Consider the following 20,213-nt stretch of genomic DNA (forward strand, 5'->3'; position numbering starts at 1 on the left):
TTTTCTATTTTAGCTAGTAGTGCCTCTTTTGCTAAACTCTGTCTTTCCTGCCTGTGTATGTATTTCCTCTTAGACTCACAGTCAACATTTGTGTGGGGCTGCCTATCCTTTGGGGGCTCTGCTCTGAGGCAAGATAGGATTTCCCATTTCCACCTTTAGGGGTATTTAGTCCTCCGGCTGTGTCGAGGTGTCTAGGCGTCTAGGCCATGTCAGGTACATCCCACGGCTACTTCTAGTTGCGGTGTCAGTATTAGGATTGCGGTCAGTACAGGTACCACTAACTCCAGAGATAGTCACATGCGGCTCCAGGGTCACCGGATCATAACAACTAACGTCCTCAAGGAGGAAGTGGAGTTTCTAGCTGATGGACAGCAAAGGACTGACTGGAATTGTGTCACAAGACACCATGCCAGTGTTTCAACAACTCATCCAGGAAAGTGAAGTCCAGAAATTACCTGACATCTCCCAGCTCCTCGGCAAAGTGGTCCCACAAAAATTTTCTTTTAGCCCCAAATTTTGCATTTTTGCAATGGTAACAGGAGAAATGTACAATATGCAATTTATTTTCCGTACGCCGATACCCAATATGAGGAGGAAAAACTACTGTTTAGGTGCACAGAAGGGTTCGAAAGGGAAATAGCGCCATTTGACTTTTTAAATGTAAAATTTGCTGAAATAATTAGCGGATGCTATGTTGCATTTGGAGAGCCCTTGATTTACCTAAACAGTAGAACCCCCCCCAGAAGTTACACCAATTTTCAAACCAGACCCCTCAGGGAATTTATCTAGATGTGTGGTGAGCACCTCGACCCCCCAACTGCTTCACAGACGTTTATAAACTTTGAGCTGTGAAAACAAAAAAGTCATCATTTTAGAAACTAGACCCCTTCAAAGAACTTATCCAGATATGTGGTGAGCACCTTGAACTGCCAGGTGCTTCACATAAGTTTATAATGTAGAGATGTGAAAATAAAAAAATCACATTTTCCCCACAAAAATGTTATTTTAGCCCCAATGTTTTTATTTTCACAAGGTTAACAGGAGAAAATTAAACCCCCAAATTATGTTGTGCAATTTCTCCTTAGTACTCAGATACCCCGTATGTGGGGGAAAGCTACTGTTTTGGTGCACAAAAAACAAAGACAAAAAGAATGGACTAAATGAGGCCTGCACAACCATATAACAAAGATACCAGAACAAGTTTATTGGACACCACAAAAACAACATTAAAAACATTTAAAATACAACTGTGTGTAAAACACCCCAATGTATCCTGATATATAAACAGCAGTGTACATAATATATAACAACCGACCATCCTAAATAGAGATACAGTAGCATATGCCAATAGATCTAAACATATCCAAGAGAGGAGCAATATATTATAAGATTTTATGCAACCCAAATATATGAAATGCAATGCAAAAATCAAAATACATTACCAGCGGATGATAAAATATATGGCAAATGCACCACCGAGAAACATATCTCGGATAAAGGGAATGACCCTGGTAAATAGAGCAAAAGTTCCCCTCAGGGAGACCTATATAGCTGGTACGCCGTCAATGCCAGTACCCAGCTAGATCTGAAGTCATGGTGCATAGAAATCAGAAGGTCAGAGGATAGAGCTACCGCTGCAAAGCCACATGCCATGAATGGCCAGTAAGTGGTCAGGAGAGGGTGTAGAGAGCAAGACCCCACGCGTATCGCCGCCGCAGCGGCTTCGTCAGGGGAAGTGGGGTATGTGGTGTACAACCCACATATAAATAGGATCATACATACATAAGATGACATACCGGTGTGCTACTCCATGGAATGGCGGGCGGGAGGCGGGATGAAAGTCCAGCCGCATGTGGAGAAAAAGATGTACGGAGGCCTCCGTAGGACAAGGGCGGCGCATGCGCAGATGCGGTTCAGCATCCGAGCCACACCGCGCATGCGTCAATATCGCAGAACTATACTAGAACCGGTCAAATGCCGGAGTTGACGAAGTGTGGCGAGAAGGGAAGTATCCCTCACCTATCTTGTAGATACTGGAGAGAGCATAGAATGTGGGCATAAATCGGCATCCCTGAAAGGGGCCCACTATGATAAATGGTAGATCTTGAAAATGAATGACAATGTGTCATAGAGGACCACTACTGTGCAGAGGAACCAAACCTGAAAAAGAAAACAAATTATCAAAAAACACACATATTTGTACTGTTGGATCAATAAAGTCTAGTTGAAACCTCTATGCTAGTAAAAAAGAAGAAGAAACTCAAAATATGAGTCCAAAAAAGTGTATCCTGCATATATCCATGAAGGCGATCCTTCATCCGGACTATAATCCTCCATAGAATAGCATGAAGTAAGATGATAGATGTCCTTATTAAATACTCCCATACACTTGAGGCTCCTAAAGCGTTGAGGACAACAATAGACCAGAGCAAAAGAACACCAGTCATGTATAGGAGAAATCCAATAACCCATATATGCAGATGGTGGTATAGATGGCATAATCTGAATAAAGTTGTTGCAAACATCCCATGACGTGTAGAGTGAGTCCAATGACTAAAGTTCTTGGAATTTGAAAAAGTTCAATGTAGATCTGTTTTTGGTCCATGATACCGTACGTCCCAAGCAACCTGAATTCCAGTGCGGTGATAAACACAATGAAAGCTGCATACACAATAAACGTGAAGTCTCATGGGGCAGCTGTTAGCAAGAGATGACCCAATAGAAGGCTGGAAGAAAGAGAGAGGAGGGGAGGGGGGGGGGGAACAAACAGCCATAAAAAAGGTGAACCATACCTTTAGAGTCACAGATAAATCAAATGGAAATACTTGCTATCATACCCAATGCAACTCCATAAGGATGAAACTACTGTCCCAGGAACCCCGTAAAAGGAGTTCCTCATTCAAACCCGCTGGAGCCACTGTATGTAATCTGAAAATCCATTTAGACTCTATTTGGAGAAGGAGCCTGCTTTTGTTACCCCCTCTCTCATTTGGGATGAGCTTCTGCAGGCCCACCACTTTCAAATTAGCTGAAGAACCCCCGTGTTTGGCCAGAAAGTGTTCGGCCACTGGGGTAAGAGTCTTGCCCTTTCTTTGATCTGAGGCTGCCAGGTGTATTGTGGAGATATGTTTTTGGGCACGCTTCCTGAGCTCCTGAGTAGTTTGCCCAACATATAACATCCTACAGGGGCAGATGAGAGCATAGACCACATCCCTAGATCTACAATTGATGTAGGACTTAAGGAAGTGTCTCGTCAGCAAAATAGGGTGCAAAAAGAGGTCACGAGTGGGTACCATGTGGGGACAGATGTTACAGTCCCCACATGGAAACGATCCTCTCAAAGTGATACCTCTATTGAGTTTGCATGTAGGTCTCTTGAAATGACTCCGGGTCAGGATATCCTTAAGGTTCGGTGCCCGTCGGGCCGTAAGTAGGGGTCTATTACTAGTAACCTCCGAGGTATGTATATCTGTCCGGAGGATCTGCCAGTGCCTGGACAGAATGTCACTGACCTGTTTCCAATTGTTGTTGAAATCGGTTATAAACCTGGTCTGACTCTCTTGGTTTTGTCTCTTGGAAGACAAAAGCGACCTCTGATCTTGTGCCTTCGCCCTCTGATAGGCTGTAGAGATGACGTGTCTAGGGTAACCCCTATGTCGGAACCGGTCGGAAAGCTCCCGAGCCTGGATTGAAAAATCAGTGTCAAGGGTACAGTTCCGTCTTGTACGTAAAAATTGTCCCGTTGGGACACCCACCTTTGTATGCCAAGGGTGAAAGCTAGAAAATTCTAGAAGCGAGTTTGTCGACGTAGGTTTTCTAAAGAGATCAGTGGCCAGACGTTGCTCGTGTGGAAATACCTTTAAATCCAGAAAAGTGGTACCCCTAGTAGAGATAGAAAATGTAAGAAAGATGTTAACGGAATTAGAATTTAGATCATTGAAAAATGTGACACATTCCTCTTCAGTTCCCTTCCAGATGATGAAGACATCGTCTATAAAGCGGTACCAGGCGTGGACGTGGGCGACAAATGAAGGGGAGGAATATACAAATAACTCCTCCCACCAGCCTAAAAAGATGTTAGCATAGGCTGGTGCACACTTCGCGCCCAATGCCACGCCTGATCGCTGGAGGTAATAGACTCTGTCAAAGAGGAAAAAGTTGTGATGGAGCACAAAAGACATAAGGTCAAGGAGAAACGAATCATGGTTTCTATCCATAGATGTCTTTTTGTCCAAGAAATGTGTTAACGCCCTTATCCCGTCCTGGTGTCCAATATTCGAATAAAGTGATTCCACATCACAGGTGACTAATAAAAAATTGTTGTTATCAGGAAGTATCACCTGGCTACACATGCTGATAAAATGTGAGGAATCCCGAATAAATGAAGGAAGGGATGAGGCGATAGGTTGCAGAAAAAAATCTAAATACTCGCCTGCCTTCTCACACATGCTGCCCACGCTTGACACAATGGGTCTGCCGGGAGGTCTAACCTTATCCTTGTGGATTTTAGGCAACATATAAAATGTTGCCGTAACAGGATTGGCCACCCAAAGGTACTGTTTCTCCTGTGGAGAAATGATGCCATGCTGTAATGCCCTACCAAGTAGTTGGTCATATTTACGAAGGAAAATGGAGGTAGGGTCGGAGGGGAGCTTCTGATAGTATTGTGTATTGCTCAGCTGTCGTTTGGCCTCAGTTTCATAAAGTTGAACTGACCACAAGACCACATTGCCCCCTTTATCTGCCTCCTTGATGGTAAAATCCCCGTTATTCTGTAGGGCAGTGAGGGCACGTCTTTCATCCATATTTAGATTTGATGGTCCACTTACCCGGATAGGCATAGCCATGATGTCTCTCCTAACGACCTCGAAAAATATCTTTATGGCTGGTACCAAGGAAAAGGAGGGAGTTTTGAGAGATTTGTTTCTATTTGGAAACCTCCTACTATTCGGATTTGGTTCATTCTCCTCAAGTAGTTCAACCAGATCCTGAAAGGTTTGGCGTTCATCATTGGGTATCGTCTGCATAATGTCGGGTCTCCTATACATGACTTGAAATGTTAACTTCCTGCAAAGCAAATATAAATCTTTAATAAGGGTAAATTTGTCTGCAACATGTGTAGGGACAAAAGACAGTCCTTTTTGGAGCACAGATAGTTCTACAGGTGTGGGGACATAGTTGGAAAGATTTATAACCTGTAGTGTGGTCGAGCCAGGCGTATGTCCTAATACCTCCTGATGACTGGCTTCAATATCTCCTACTTCCGCCGGGTGGGATATTTGTGGCGATGGGGAGATAAGTACCCCCTGTGCCGTGAAAACCGTTTTGTTACGTTTTGGTGCACGACATGCCTCTGACAGGAAGGAGTGACGTTTTGGAACATAAACTTTGATGGAATGTTCTGTAAGTGTCATGTCACATTTGGAGAGCCTCTGATATACTTAATTAGTGGAACCCCCCCCACAAGTGACCCCATTTTGGAAATTAGAACCCTCAAGGAATGTCTGTAGATGTATGGTGAGCATCTTGATCCCCCAGGTACTTCACAGAAGTTTGTATTGTAGATCTGTGAAAGTAAAAAATTACATTTTTCCCACGAAAATATTATTTTAGTCCCAATTTTTTTATTTTCAAGAGGGTAGCAGGACAAAATGTAAAACAAAAATTTTGTGCAATTTCTCCTGAGTACACCGATAGTGCAAAACTCAGAAGGGAAGCACCATATTGGAGTTCAGATTTTGCTGGACTGGTTTGAGAGTGCCATGCCATATTGGCAGAGCCACTGAAGTGTCAGAACAGCTGAACCTCCCCATTAGTTACTCCATTTTACAAACTACACTTCTCAATTACGTGGGTCACAGAATTCTATACCATTAGGCAGTGAATAAAAAATAATTACATTTTTACCACCAAAATGCAGTTTCAACCCCAGATTTTACATTTTTACGAGAGGAAGTAGGCAAAAATGGCACCAAAATTTGTGCCACAATTTCTGCTGAATATAGACATACCCCATATATGGCTGTACAGTATTGCTTAGCCATACTGCAATGGCCAGATATCTTTTTGCCTCCTGGAGTGCAGATTTTTCTAGAATAGTTTGTGGACTCTATTTACAGAGTCCCTAAGTGCTACAAAAGCAGAATCCCCCCTCAAATGACCCCATTTTGGAAATTATACCCCTTTGGGAATTTATTTGCAGTTGTAGTGACGATTTAGACTACATGGGTGTTTCCCAGAAACAAGAAGAAGTGGATATTGCTGAGTGAAAATTGCAAACTGCCATTGTAGTGCCCGTATGTTGTAGTGACCAGTACGTTATAGTGACCAACTCATGCTTCTGGAGGCATACATCCATAAATTAAATGGGCTGTCATTGCTATAGAAATGCCAAACATGGACACTAAATGTGGTTTAGGCAAACTGGGGCACAGAATTTGCTGAATTTCTTTTGGGGGGCGAGGAGCCATTTTGCTTTTCCAGAGCCTTTGTACTAACAGTAATATGAAAGCCCCTTATATTTCTAATAACAGATGATGGACCTGAGTGGGGACTTGCTTTTTTTGTGGATTAATTTGAAACTTTTATTGGGAACATTTTATATAACATACAGAACGTTATCACATTTAACCTGTGCTCTGCGCTGAGCACTTACTTTGGGGTTTCCATCTAAATCTCCGAGTGACATGATACAGATGAATCCCACGAGGATCCATTTACTATAATGAGACAGCAGAGTTACACTTGGTTCCATCTGGCCTCTGGTCAGCGTTGTCCTTCTTTTCAGAAGTGCACAAAACTTGTAGTTGACTGCGCTGTTATGTACAGCTAAAAAGACAGACACAGCAGTATCATAGCCAGCCAGATGGAGTCCACAAGGCCCGCATCTGCCTCATTATAGGGAATCTTGCACTGGGGATTACGTCTGAATTATGTATGTCAGAGACTTACATGGAAACCCCGGTGTGAGCACTCAGCGCAGAACGCAGGATAAATGTGCTCTGAGCCTTACTGCGATCTTTATGAAGCAAAATGAAAAAATCAACAGTGGGTGAAGAATTGGTTTTATTTATTTTTCACACCGTGCCTTGTGCGGTATAAGTGATTTGAAGTCTATATTCTTCAGGTCAGTGTAATTCCAGCGATACCAGATTTATATAGTTTTTTTTCTTTTTGGCTGCATCGCCATATTTTGAGAGCTATAATTTTTCCATATTTTAACCCACATCGTCATGCGAGGGCTTGTTTTTTCTGGGACAAGTTAACGTTTTTACTGGTACCATTTTCGGGCACATGACATTTTTGATCGCTTTCTAGTCCAATTTTTGGGAGGCAGAATGAACAAAAACCAGCAACTTAGAAATGTTTTTTTTATGCCATTCTGGGTTTGGTAAAACTGATAAGGTGGCTTTTTTCATCGGGTCAGTACGATTGCAGCAATGCCACGTTTATATATTATTTTAATGTTTTGGCGATTTTACATAATAAATTCTCTTTTATAGAAAAAAAATATATTTTTGCATCGCTTTATCCTGAGTGCTAAAACTTTTTTATTTTTCCACTGATGGTGCTGTATGACAACTTGTTTTTTTGCGGGACAATATGCCATTTCAGCTGTATCATTTTTATTTATATTCATCTTTCTAATGACGTTTTATTCCATTTTTTGTTCAGCGGTATGATAAGGCAGCTTCGTATTTTACCTCGTTTCTTTTGTTTACGGTGTTCACTGAGGGGTAAACTAGTGGGACAGTATTATAGGTTGGGTCATTCTGGACACGGTGATACCAAACGTGTACTTTTATTGTTTTTTTTCATAAAAATATTTATTTATTGGTGCAATTATTTTTTTTAACCACTTTACCCCCAAGGGTGGTTTGCACGTTAATGACCAGGCCAATTTTTACAATTCTGACCACTGTCCCTTTATGAGGTTATAACTCTGGAACGCTTCAACGGATCACGGTGATTCTGACTTTTTTTTTCTCGTGACATATTGTACTTCATGATAGTGGTAAAATTTCTTTGATATTACCTGCGTTTATTTGTGAAAAAAATGGAAATTTGGCAAAAATTTTGAAAATTTCGCAATTTTTTAACTTTGAATTTTTATACAATTAAATCATAGAGATATGTCACACAAAATACATAATAAGTAACATTTTCCACATGTCTACTTTACATCAGCACAATTTTGGAACCAAATTTTTTTTTTGTTAGGGAGTTATAAGGGTTAAAAGTTGACCAGCAATTTCTCATTTTTACAACACCATTTTTTTTAGGGACCACATCTCATTTGAAGTCATTTTGAGGGGTCTATATGATGGAAAATACCCAAGTGTGACACCATTCTAAAAACTTCACCCCTCAAGGTGCTCAAAACCACATTCAAGAAGTTTATTAACCCTTCAGGTGTTTCACAGGAATTTTTGGAATGTTTAAATAAAAATGAACATTTAACTTTTTTACACAAAAAATTTACTTCAGCTCCAATTTGTTTTATTTTACCAAGGGTAACAGGAGAAAATGGACCCCAAACGTTGTTGTACAATTTGTACTTAGTACGCCGATACCCCATATGTGGGGGTAAACCACTGTTTGGGCGCAAGGGAGAGCTCGGAAGGGAAGGAGCGCCATTTGACTTTTCAATGCAAAATTGACTGGAATTGAGATGGGACGCCATGTTGTGTTCGGAGAGCCCCTGATGTGCCTAAACATTGAAACCCCCCACAAATGACACCATTTTGGAAAGTAGACCCCCTAAGGAATTTATCTAGATGTGTGGTGAGCACTTTGACCCACCAAGTGCTTCACAGAAGTTTATAATGCAGAGCCGTAAAAATAAAAAATCATATTTTTTCATAAAATGATTTTTTCGCCCACAATTTTTTATTTTCCCAAGGGTAACAGAAGAAATTGGACCCCAAAAGTTGTTGTCCAATTTGTTCTGAGTACGCTGATACCTCATATGTGGGGGTAAACCACTGTTTGGGCGCATGGCAGAGCTCGGAAGGGAAGGAGCGCCATTTGACTTTTCAATGCAAAATTGACTGGAATTGAGATGGGTCGCCATGTTGCGTTTGGAGAGCCACTGATGTGCCTAAACATTGAAACCCCCCACAAGTGACACCATTTTGGAAAGTAGACCCCCTAAGGAACTCATCTAGATGTGTTGTGAGAGCTTTGAACCCCCAAGTGTTTCACTACAGTTTATAATGCAGAGCCATGAAAATAAAAATTATTTTTTTTTCCCACAAAAATTATTTTTAGCCCCCAGTTTTGTATTTTCCCAAGGGTAACAGGAGAAATTGGACCCCAAATGTTGTTGTCCAATTTGTCCTGAGTATGCTGGTACCCCATATGTGGGGAGGAACCACCGTTTGGGCGCATGGGAGAGCTTGGAAGGGAAGTAGCGCCATTTGGAATGCAGACTTAGATGGAATGGTCTGCAGGCGTCACGTTGCATTTGCAGAGCCCCTAATGTACCTAAACCGTAGAAACCCCCCACAAGTGACCCCATATTGGAAAATAGACCCCCCCAAGGAACTTATCTAGATGTGTTGTGAGAACTTTGAACCCCCAAGTGTTTCACTACAGTTTATAACGCAGAGCCGTGAAAATAAAAAATCCTTTTTTTCCACAAAAATTATTTTTTAGCCCCCGTTTTGTATTTTTCCAAGGGAAACAGTGTAAATTGAACCCCAAAAGTTGTTGTCCAATTTGTCCTGAGTACGATGATACCCAATATGTGGGAGGAACCACTGTTTGGGCGCATGGCAGAGCTCGGAAGAAAAGGAGCGCCATTTGGAATGCAGACTTAGATGGATTGGTCTGCAGGCGTCACGTTGCATTTGCAGAGCCCCTGATGTAACTAAACAGTAGAAACCCAAAACAAGTGACCCCATATTGGAAACTAGACCCCCCAAGGAACTTATCTAGATGTGTTGTGAGAACTTTGAACCCCAAGTGTTTCACTACAGTTTATAACGCAGAGCCGTGAAAATAAAAAATATTTTTTTTTCCACAAAAATTATTTTTTAGCCCCTAGTTTTGTATTTTCCCAAGGGTAACAGGAGAAATTGGACCCCAAAAGTTGTTGTCCAATGTGTCCTGAGTATGCTGATACCCCATATGTTGGGGTAAACTCCTGTTTGTGCGCACGGGAGAGCTTGGAAGGGAATGAGCACTGTTTTACTTTTTCAACGCAGAATTGGCTGGAATTGAGATCGGACGCAATGTCGCAATTAGAGAGCCCCTGATGTGCCTAAACAGTGGAAACCCCCAATTCTAACTGAAACCCTAATCCAAACACACCCCTAACCCTAATCTCAACTGTAACCCTAACCACACCCCTAACCCTGACACACCCCTAACCCTAATCCCAACCCTATTCCTAACCGTAAATGTATTTCAAACCCCAACCCTAACTTTAGCCCAAACCCTAACTTTAGCCCCAACCCTAATTTTAGCCCCAACCCTAACCCTAACTGTAGCCCTAACCATAGCCCCAACCCTAACCCTAGCCCTAACCCTAGCCCTAACCCTAGCCCTAACCCTAACCCTAGCCCTAATCCTAGCCCAAACCCTAACCCTAGCCCTAATCCTAGCCCTAACCCTAGCCCTAACCCTAACCTTAAAGGGAAAATGGAAATAAATAAATTTTTTTAATTTTTTTATTTTTTGTAACTAAGGGGGTGATGAAGGGGGGTGTTAGGGTTTGCGGAATGCACCGAATATATTTATTGATCTGATTGATGCGTTCGCAACCCGGGATCCACCGTGCAGGAAATATCCTGCCGCTAAGGGGATGGCGGCACAATATGGCGGTATTAACCAGCTCTGTTAGCTTCACAGAGTGGCCAAGAAAGCAAAGCTCTGTGCCCTGTTAACTCTCACAGAGACACAGGCTAACTACCCAGAAGAGAGCAGTCAGTGGTCATACATGCACACAACACTCCTCGCCGGAGGTGCCAGCATTCTAAGGGCTTACTTCAGCCGGGTCCCTGAACACTCTCATACACAATCTCCTCACCGGAGGTGCCAGCATTCTAGGGGCTTATTTCAGCCGGGTCCCTGAACACATTCACGCATATGACCACAGTGGCGCAAAGCATGTAACTTTAGAGGATACTCGCGCATGGCCGTGCGGCCATGCGAGCCTTAAATAGCTGCAGCACGTACAGGACCTTAAAGAAGAGGACCAATGAGAGATTGCCACTGAGTCTGCGTACCTACAGGACCTTCCTAGAAAGACCAATAGACTTGGCTGCAGAAGCTGAACATGTGACCCCTGATCTCCACTGAGAGATCTTACCCTGGGCATGCTCAGCGTGTGCAAAGCAGGACTTAGGGTACTGTCACACAGTACCATTTTGATCGCTACGACGGCACGATCCGTGACGTCGCAGCGATCGTATGATTATCGCTCCAGCGTCGTAGACTGCGGTCACACGTTGCAATCACGGCGCTGGAGCGATGCCGAAGTCCCCGGTAACCAGGGTAAACATCGGGTAACTAAGCGCAGGGCCGCGCTTAGTAACCCGATGTTTACCCTGGTTACCAGCGTAAACGTAAAAAAAACAAACAGTACATACTTACATTCCGGTGTCTGTCCCCGGCGTTCTGCTTCTCTAGTCTCCACTGTGTAAGCGCCATAGCCGGCAAGCACAGCGGTGACGTCAGACGTCACCGCTGTGCTCGCTTTCCGGCCGGCAGACGCTCACACAGTGGAGAGAAGCTGAGACGCTGGAGGACAGACACCGGAATGTAAGTATGCACTGTTTGTTTTTTTACGTTTACGCTTGTAACCAGGGTAAACATCGGGTTACTAAGCGCGGCCCTGCGCTTAGTTACCCGATGTTTACCCTGGTTACAAGCGAAGACATCGCTGGATCGCTGTCACACACAACGATCCAGCGATGTCAGCGGGTGATCAAGCGACGAAAGAAAGTTCCACACGATCTGCTACGACGTACGATTCTCAGCAGGATCCCTGATCGCTGCTGCGTGTCAGACACTGCGATATCGTAACGATATCGCTAGAACGTCACGAATCGTACCGTCGTAGCGATCAAAATGGTACTGTGTGACAGTACCCTTAGTCCCAGAAAAGCCTGTTTGCCGTAGATCAGTGCAGGGTACAATAGCAGAGCCTGGAGAGGCAGCAAAAACCCTTTGCACTGAATCAGACTCAGTGAGACGCTGGGACCGACGTCTCCACTGAGCAGGCTCCACTGCGGCCGAAGGAGAATGGGAGACCGCAGCAGAGATGGATCGACATTCCCCCTGTGCAGCAGAGGAAACTCGACTCCTAACAGGGGGTTTGATTTAATATTTATAGTGTTTTTTTTAGCGGATTTTTATGATTGGCAGCCGTCACACACTAAAAGACGTTTTTTATTGCAAAAAATGTTTTTTTGCATTACCACATTTTGAGTGCTATAATTTTTCCATATTTTGGTCCACAGAGTCATGTGAGGTCTTGTTTTTTGCGGGATGATTTGACATTTTTATTGGTAACATTTTCGGGAATGTGACATTTTTTGATCGCTTTTTATTCCGATTTTTGTGAGGCAGAATGACCAAAAACCAGCTATTCATGAATTTCCTTTTGGGGGAGGCGTTTATACTGTTCCGCGTTTGGTAAAATGGATAAAGCAGTTTTATTCTTCAGGTCAGTACGATTACAGCAATACCTCAATTATATCTTTTTTTATGTTTTGGCGCTTTTATACGATAAAAACTATTTCATAGAAAAAATAATTATTTTTGCATCGCTTTATTCTGAGGACTATAACTTTTTTATTTTTTCACTGATGATGCTGTATGGCAGCTCGTTTTTTGCAGGACAAGATGACGTTTTCAGCGGTACCATGGTTATTTATATCAGTCTTTTTGATCGCGTGTTATTCCACTTTTTGTTTCGTGGTATGATAATAAAGCGTTGTTTTTTGCCTCTTTTTTTTTTTTTTTTTTACGGTGTTCACTGAAGGGGTTAACTAGTGGGACAGTTTTATAGGTCGGGTCATTACGGACGCAGCGATACTAAATTTGTGTACTTTTTTTTATTATTATTTAGCTAAAGGAATGTATTTATTAGAACAATATTTATTTTTTTTAAATTATTTATTTAGGAATTTTTTTTTTTTTGGCACATGTAAATTTTTTATTTTTTATTTTTACTTTACCCCAGGGGGGGGGGCATCACAGTAAAGTGACAGATCGCCGATCTGACACTTTGCTGTGCACTGTGACAGATCGGCTATCTGACGTGCACTGCTGGAGGCTTCCCGGCGCCTGCTCTGAGCAGGCGCAGTGAAGCTACCTCCCTGCAGGACCCGGATGCAGTCCCGTGGCCATTTTGGATCCAGGGCTTGCAGGGAGGAGACGCTCGGTACAAGGTGAGCGCATCGCTTTGTACCGATCGTCTAAGGGAAGCACGCAGGGAGCCCCCTCCCTGAGCGATGCTTCCCTATACCGCCGGTACACTGTTATCATGTTTGATCGCAGTGTGCCGGGGGTTAATGTGCCTGGGGCTGTCTGTGACCGCTCCTGGCACATAGTGCCGGATGTCAGCTGCGATAGTCAGCTGACACCCGGCCGCGATCGGGCGCGCTCCCTCCGTGAGCGCGGCTGATCGCGCTGGACGTACTATTCCGTCCTTGGGAAGTAGGGCCCACCCCACATGGATGGAATAGTACGTACAATGACAGAAAGGGTTTAATTATTATGATTTTGTAATTTTTTAACTTTTTTACTTAGTCCCACCAGAGTACTATCACTTTCTGCAATCTGATCTCTGTTATAAAGCATTGCAATGCATGAGCATGATCTTGCTTTCTTACTAGTGACCAGGATGTCGCCATGATGACATTGGGTCATTACGACAACGATCAGGCCCCCGCGATGACAATGCAGGGGCGCCGATCGCATGGCAGAGGGGTCTCCCTCTGCCTGCCTTCTAAATGCTGTGATCGATATTGATCACAGCATTTAGGAGTTAAAATGCCTGGAGCGGTGTGGGCACCACTCCTGGCACTGAGTGCCGGGTATCGGCTGTGAGAATCAACTGATCCCTTGCGGCGACTGCGCATGCACAGCCTCTGTGCGCGCAAAATCACCTGGATGTATCCATACGTCTAAGGCCAGTAAGTACCTACTGACATAGACGTATGGATACATTCAAGTTCGTGAATAGGATACTGTTGATTTTGTGTAATTCTGAATAAGCCCACGGGTCATAATTGAAATGTGTTGTTTGCACATTAAACAATGAATTTATCTACAAGACATGATTTTTCTGGTTATTTATACATTATTCAACAGTACACACTGACTACTAAATAAATGAATTCCAATATGGCTGTACAAGTAGATACTTAGTTTCCATTTTTTGATCAAAAAGTGCAAAAGCCATTTGATCATGTCAAGATGTACATTATTAAAATTGATGGTCACTCTCTATCAGTAATTTCTCAACTCTCTGTGTGCCAAGTCAAGCCTTATCTGAACTAGGAAAGTGACTAGAAACCAGGCACTGTTTGAAATTAATCCCTTGTTTAGATAATGGTGCCCCCGAGATCTGGAGGGGCCACACCCGTCAGTGTATATTACCTGTATTACCAATGTGTATCTGTACAATAATTTGATACTAAAGGTCTGTGGGCTCTATTGTTGGATTTTTATTGTTTTTATGGTTGTTTCCTTTGGACCTGAGTGTTCATGATTCCAGTGCCGCAGTGCTTAGACAGCACACTTCCTATAAGGGTCTTATTGCATATTGCACTGTGGTTGTATTGCACCTGGTGTGTTTTGAGTTTTCTAAAATCTAATCTCAAAGTTGAAATCAGATAACATAAATTCCATATTCAGAGGAATTAAAATTTGTGAAACATTAACCTAATGATCAATATTTATGGCAATAGAAACAAATCTAATGCAAAGTTTAACATCTGTACCAATTCATTAGTTATATCCATCAGTTACGTATAACCTGCAGTATAAAAACAAGTTCATAATGATACAAAAAAATTGCTTTATTAATGTGAAAGTGACATAACAGAAATAGAAAGCACAAGTTACGTCTTGGTGAGAGCTTTCATTAAGTGAAACGTCCAAGAAACATTGAATGCCACACTATAAGAAGTACAGGGCAGGACTTAGTTACTCAGTTGACTTAAACTAAAAGTAAGAAACATTTTTTTTTACTATAGTTCATTACATCACAGAAGATAATTATTGGACAGGTCATACTGTGTGACCATAATAATAAATGCTTAAAAATCATTGTCTAAAAGTCTAATAATATCAATGAAGTAGTAAGCAGAGCAGGGTGTACACTAATGACATTCAGATCTCTTAAAGGTCTGGCTGAACACTTTCCCCTGATGAGTGACTTTACAGCCATACTCCTCATGTTTGTTGTACTCCGAGGTGGACAGGCTAATGAAGCTGCTCTTCATGTACAGGTTATCAGCCTGTTTGCTTTCCGTTGAAGTTTGTATTCCGGTTGTCCACTTTGCCCCATCCACTGTCCAATCCACAGACACTGTCCTGGGGGTATATGCACTGATGGCGCAGACCATGGTGGCCGTATCTGTCTTTAACTCTTCCTCAGATGGACCATAAATAAATACACTGGGCACCTTCACTTCACCGGCTGTTGGATATATATGAAAGACATAGTCACAACCAAGACACAAACCTTATCTGTTGCCTTACTGAAGATTTCCACAACATTTAGACCTAGATTTGTTATGTCTTGTAATTTATACACCGGTTTAAAATAAGACTGTTGAAGTAAATAATGCCTAATTTATTAATTGATTTTGCATATATCAAACTGTCCTGAAAGTAGAAAATGAAATCTATACCTGCTAAGAGAATTTATAGGTTTATGCCACACTGTTCACTATTTTCATGCTATAGAATAAATCCTGTCCATTTTTCATCACCACTTTTCAAACCCGAAAAGCGTTGGGAAAAAGTGCAGAAACATGATATTTGAATTATTGGCAACTTTTATGGACTCAGTGTATGTCAAAACCAAGGCTCCTTGCATATTCCTGTCATTAGCTCTTTAGACATATCTAATAATGGATTTAAATTGAATCATTAAGCAAACACAGTCTGACTTTCTATACCGTCACAGTGTTAAGTGTGCACATTTATGAGAGGACACCTGTAACAGTCTGAGACTTCCAGCTTCTCATCAATGCAGTTTATATTATTTAAGTAATTCATAGTGGAAAGAACATTTGTTGCGATTGAACAAATATCAATTTACTATTATATTAATATTCTCCTTTATAGCATAGGAAAAGAAGGGAACTATGGAATTCGATAAACTATAAAGGCCCATCTACACTTCAAGATTATACGATAATTTTTGGGCTAAACTGGCTGCCAGTCACCCAATAAATGAGCAAAATACTTGTTTGTTGGATGAAATGATGTGCTGCACAAAAGATCATCTTTCTTGGCAGGGAATTGTCCTGTGTAAACAGGACTTGCACTACTGAGAACAATAACATCCTGTACACACTGAACGATCTATTACAATTTGTTTAAAGTGCATCTACAGTGGGGTCAGCCTGTCCAACAAGGCTACTAAGCGTCAGCTGATCAGCAATAAACAGAGGATCAGTGGTGGTTTAGCCCCCCAGGTCAGTGAAAATGAACCTTATTTCCACCTTTAGTGACCAAAAGGCTATAAGAGATAAAAAATCATTAGATTTAACATAACATATTTAAGATTTATTCAATAATATATTAAATATATATGAAAGGAAATTATGTGAAATCTTTTCTTGTATGTGTATTTATTTAACTCTTCCTCAATTGTTCACTTTTTTCTAAAATTGCACTGTAATGTTTGTACTTTGTACCACGTTATCCCCCCCCCAAAAAAAATGTCTCCCAGTGGTGATTATTTTTTAAAACTATTAACTATATACTGAGATATAGAAAATTCTGGCAAACTTAACATTTGAGTAATTTAAATATAAAAGTTAAAGAAAAATAAGTCAAATAAAATGATATCAAGGAAATAAGGCATCTTTGAGTGAATGCATAGATTTGGGACTTACTAGGAACGATAAGTTGGCTTCCATCTCCAAACAAGAACCACAATGTTTTATAGCTGTACAAAAACGAGTACAAACTATACAAAATTATAATATTGTTGTGGCTAGATCCATCATACCCGACTTTAATTTTTAGTAAACTATTACAACTCAGAAGAGGTACATAAATTCAATTAGGAACAGTATGATACATACAAATCCTGTCCACTTTTACTCATCTCTTTTTAAACCTGAAAATTGCTTGGAAAATAAAAGTGATATTTGAATTATTGTCAATTTTTATGGACTCAGTGTATGTCAAAACCAAGGCTCCTTGTGTATTCCTGTCATTAGTCACTTAAACATATCTAATAATTGATTTAAACTATATCATTAAACACAGTCTGACTTTCTATACTGCAACACTGTAAGTGTGCATTTAAGAGAGGACACCTGTAACCGACATCTGTGACAGAACCTATTGGTCTGAGACTTCCAGCTTCTCATCAATACAATTTGTGCTATTTAAGTAATTCATAGTGGGAACAACATTGTTGTGATTGAACAAATACTATGATAATAATAATTTCCTTTAGAGCATAGGAAAGGGAATACAACTATGGAATTCGATAAACTGTAAGGGCCCATTTACACTTCAAGATTATCTGATAATCTTGCAGGCTAAACTGGCTGACAATCACGCTACAAAAGAGCAAAATACTCATTTGTTGCATGAAATGATCTTTTGTGCTGCACAAGAGATCATCATGTTTGGCAGGGAATTGTCCGGACTTGCAATGCTGAGAACAATGACACCCTATGGACACTGAATGACTTGTTACAGATTGTTTAGAGGGCATCTGAAGTGGGGTTGACCTGTCCAAATAGGCTACTAAATGTCCACTGAAGAGAAAATAAACAGCTGGTCAATGGTGGTTTAGTACCCCAGGACTGCTTGTGTAAGCGCACCTTATTTTATAAGATTTATACAATAACATATTACATATATATGAAAGGAAAGTATCTGAAATTTCCTCTTGTATATGTCTTTACATAGCCAACTGTACCTCAGTTGTTCACTTTTTTTAAATTGCAGTGTAACATTTGTACTTTGTTCCAAGTCAACCCAAAAAAACAATGTTGCCCAGCAGTGATATTTTTTTTTTAAAATAAAACTATTGACCATACACTGAGATATAAAAAACTTTGAAACGTAACATATGAGCAATTGAATATAAAAGTCAAAGAAAAATATGTAAATGCAAATTATAAAGATGAGATATAATCTGGAGTGAGTAGATATGGGACTTACATAGAACGATAAGTTGACTTCCATCTCCGAACATCCACCACAATAATTTATAGCTGTACAAAAACTAGTAGAAAGTGTACAAAAACTATAATACTATTATGGCTAGATTTATAATTAATATATTGCTTTAGTTTTTTTAACAATCTATTACACCTCAGCAGATATTATTTAAAAACAAAAAAACCTGTAGATAATATGTTAATCGATATATATATAAAATCATCATGAACTTAAAATGTAAATAATAAATACATAAAATGTGGGTAAAAGGAATATAAAAATCAAAGCAAAATATGGAAATAAAAATGATGAGATATAGATATAGATGAGATAAGTCATCTTTGAGTGAGTAGAGATGGGACTTACTTAGAACGATAACTTGGCTTCCGTCTCCAAACATCCACCACAATGTTTTAGAGCTGTACGAAAACTACAATTCTGTTGTGGCTAGATTCATCATAAATACCTGACTTTTTAAAACTCAGAATAGTTGCACACATTTAATTAGGAATTATATTATTCCACAACACAGATTGTATTCATACAGGCAGTTTTTATCAAACAGTTTTGGATATAAAAAATAGATATGTTATTATTTCCTTTATCCAATCCTTTTCTGGGAACTTCTGGCTTTGGCGTAAAAATAAAAAAACTGGATCAAAGACAGTTAGAAAAACTGCATGTTTGATTCCAACTTCAGTACTTTGTAGGTTAAATATCTCCAAACCTATTACCATAGGCAGTGAATAAAGCTTTCACAATCATGAACAGCTAAATGTCACCGGACTAAAATACATTACTTCAAAAAGTCAACAAAAAATATTTTGTCCTAAATAGTTTTTCTTAATAAATAGTTTTTCTTTTATCACAAGTAAGATAAGGTTGAAATATGATAAGATTTACGGTATTTGGTAAATGATGGCACTTACTGAGGACGATGAGTTGCGTTCCCTCTCCAAATATAGCCCACAGTGCTTGACAGCAATACAATAACCTTCCAACATGGTTTATATGCTGAAGATAATTTTGGGTGAAGAACAACCGACTTATGTGGCTTAGCAATATAAAATGGGAATATCCAGCTTAACTGAACTGTTAGAGAATCCATTTTTAATTCCATATCAGTGAATTCCTTGTTGTTAGATGGGGATCCGTCGTCTAGAACTTTCATTAATTAGCCAAAGTGGACAATGGCTACAGAGAGAGTCTCCCATGCTGGACGAAAAGGATTGTTCATGCAGCTTATTGACTTCAGTGCAAACAGCATCATATCTCTATGGATTTATAATATTCAGTGGTAACTACAATATAAGATAAAATTAATGGTAGTGGAGTGTTAAATCAATAAATATTGTAGAATTAAGGTTCACATCTGCCTATCTCAGGTATTTGCTCCAAAAGTTATTTCCTTTTCGGTTTCCTTATCAGTTGTTCTCCATTACATGAGGTTGTGTTCTTTCAGCACATGACCAGTTGACCCAATTGAACAGCTAAGTCATGTTATATAGTGGTCTATGTGCATAATGCCCAACTAGAGGGGCAGATTATCAGGGAACAAACATTGTAGGAATGCTTATTCCTGGCTATTAGCCTGTCTAAACAGGAGGGCAAATACGGGATGAATGAGCAATCGTTTATTTGTTCAGTGTAATAATTTCTAAGTAAAAGTACAAATCATTGTTATAGGCAGCACATTGTCTCATGTAAACAAGAGATATGCTGCCATTAGCGATATTCCTTCACCATAGAGTAATGTATTAATGATCGTTCTGTGCTCACAGAATTGAGGTTAGCCTGTCTTAGCGCGCCACTAAACTGCCACCAATCGGCTTACATGT

At 40.5% G+C, this 20,213-nt stretch overlaps 1 protein-coding gene across 1 annotated transcript in view; it reads right to left on the minus strand.

The window, feature by feature from the left end:
* Window positions 1–15,014: 15,014 nt before the first annotated feature.
* Window positions 15,015–20,213, minus strand: part of LOC143814408 (immunoglobulin lambda-1 light chain-like) — a 944,139-nt gene continuing 938,940 nt past the window's right edge. Inside the window, exons 3-4 of the mRNA XM_077293451.1 lie at window positions 17,088–17,123; window positions 15,015–15,658 (exon numbers count right to left, since the gene is read on the minus strand). Of these exons, the coding sequence (XP_077149566.1) occupies window positions 15,339–15,658; window positions 17,088–17,123 (356 nt within the window). The 3' untranslated portion in view covers window positions 15,015–15,338. The remainder of the gene's footprint in view (window positions 15,659–17,087; window positions 17,124–20,213) is intronic.

The sequence above is a fragment of the Ranitomeya variabilis genome, chromosome 1 (assembly GCF_051348905.1).
Source record: "Ranitomeya variabilis isolate aRanVar5 chromosome 1, aRanVar5.hap1, whole genome shotgun sequence".
In the NCBI taxonomy this organism is placed as follows: Eukaryota; Metazoa; Chordata; class Amphibia; order Anura; family Dendrobatidae; genus Ranitomeya; species Ranitomeya variabilis.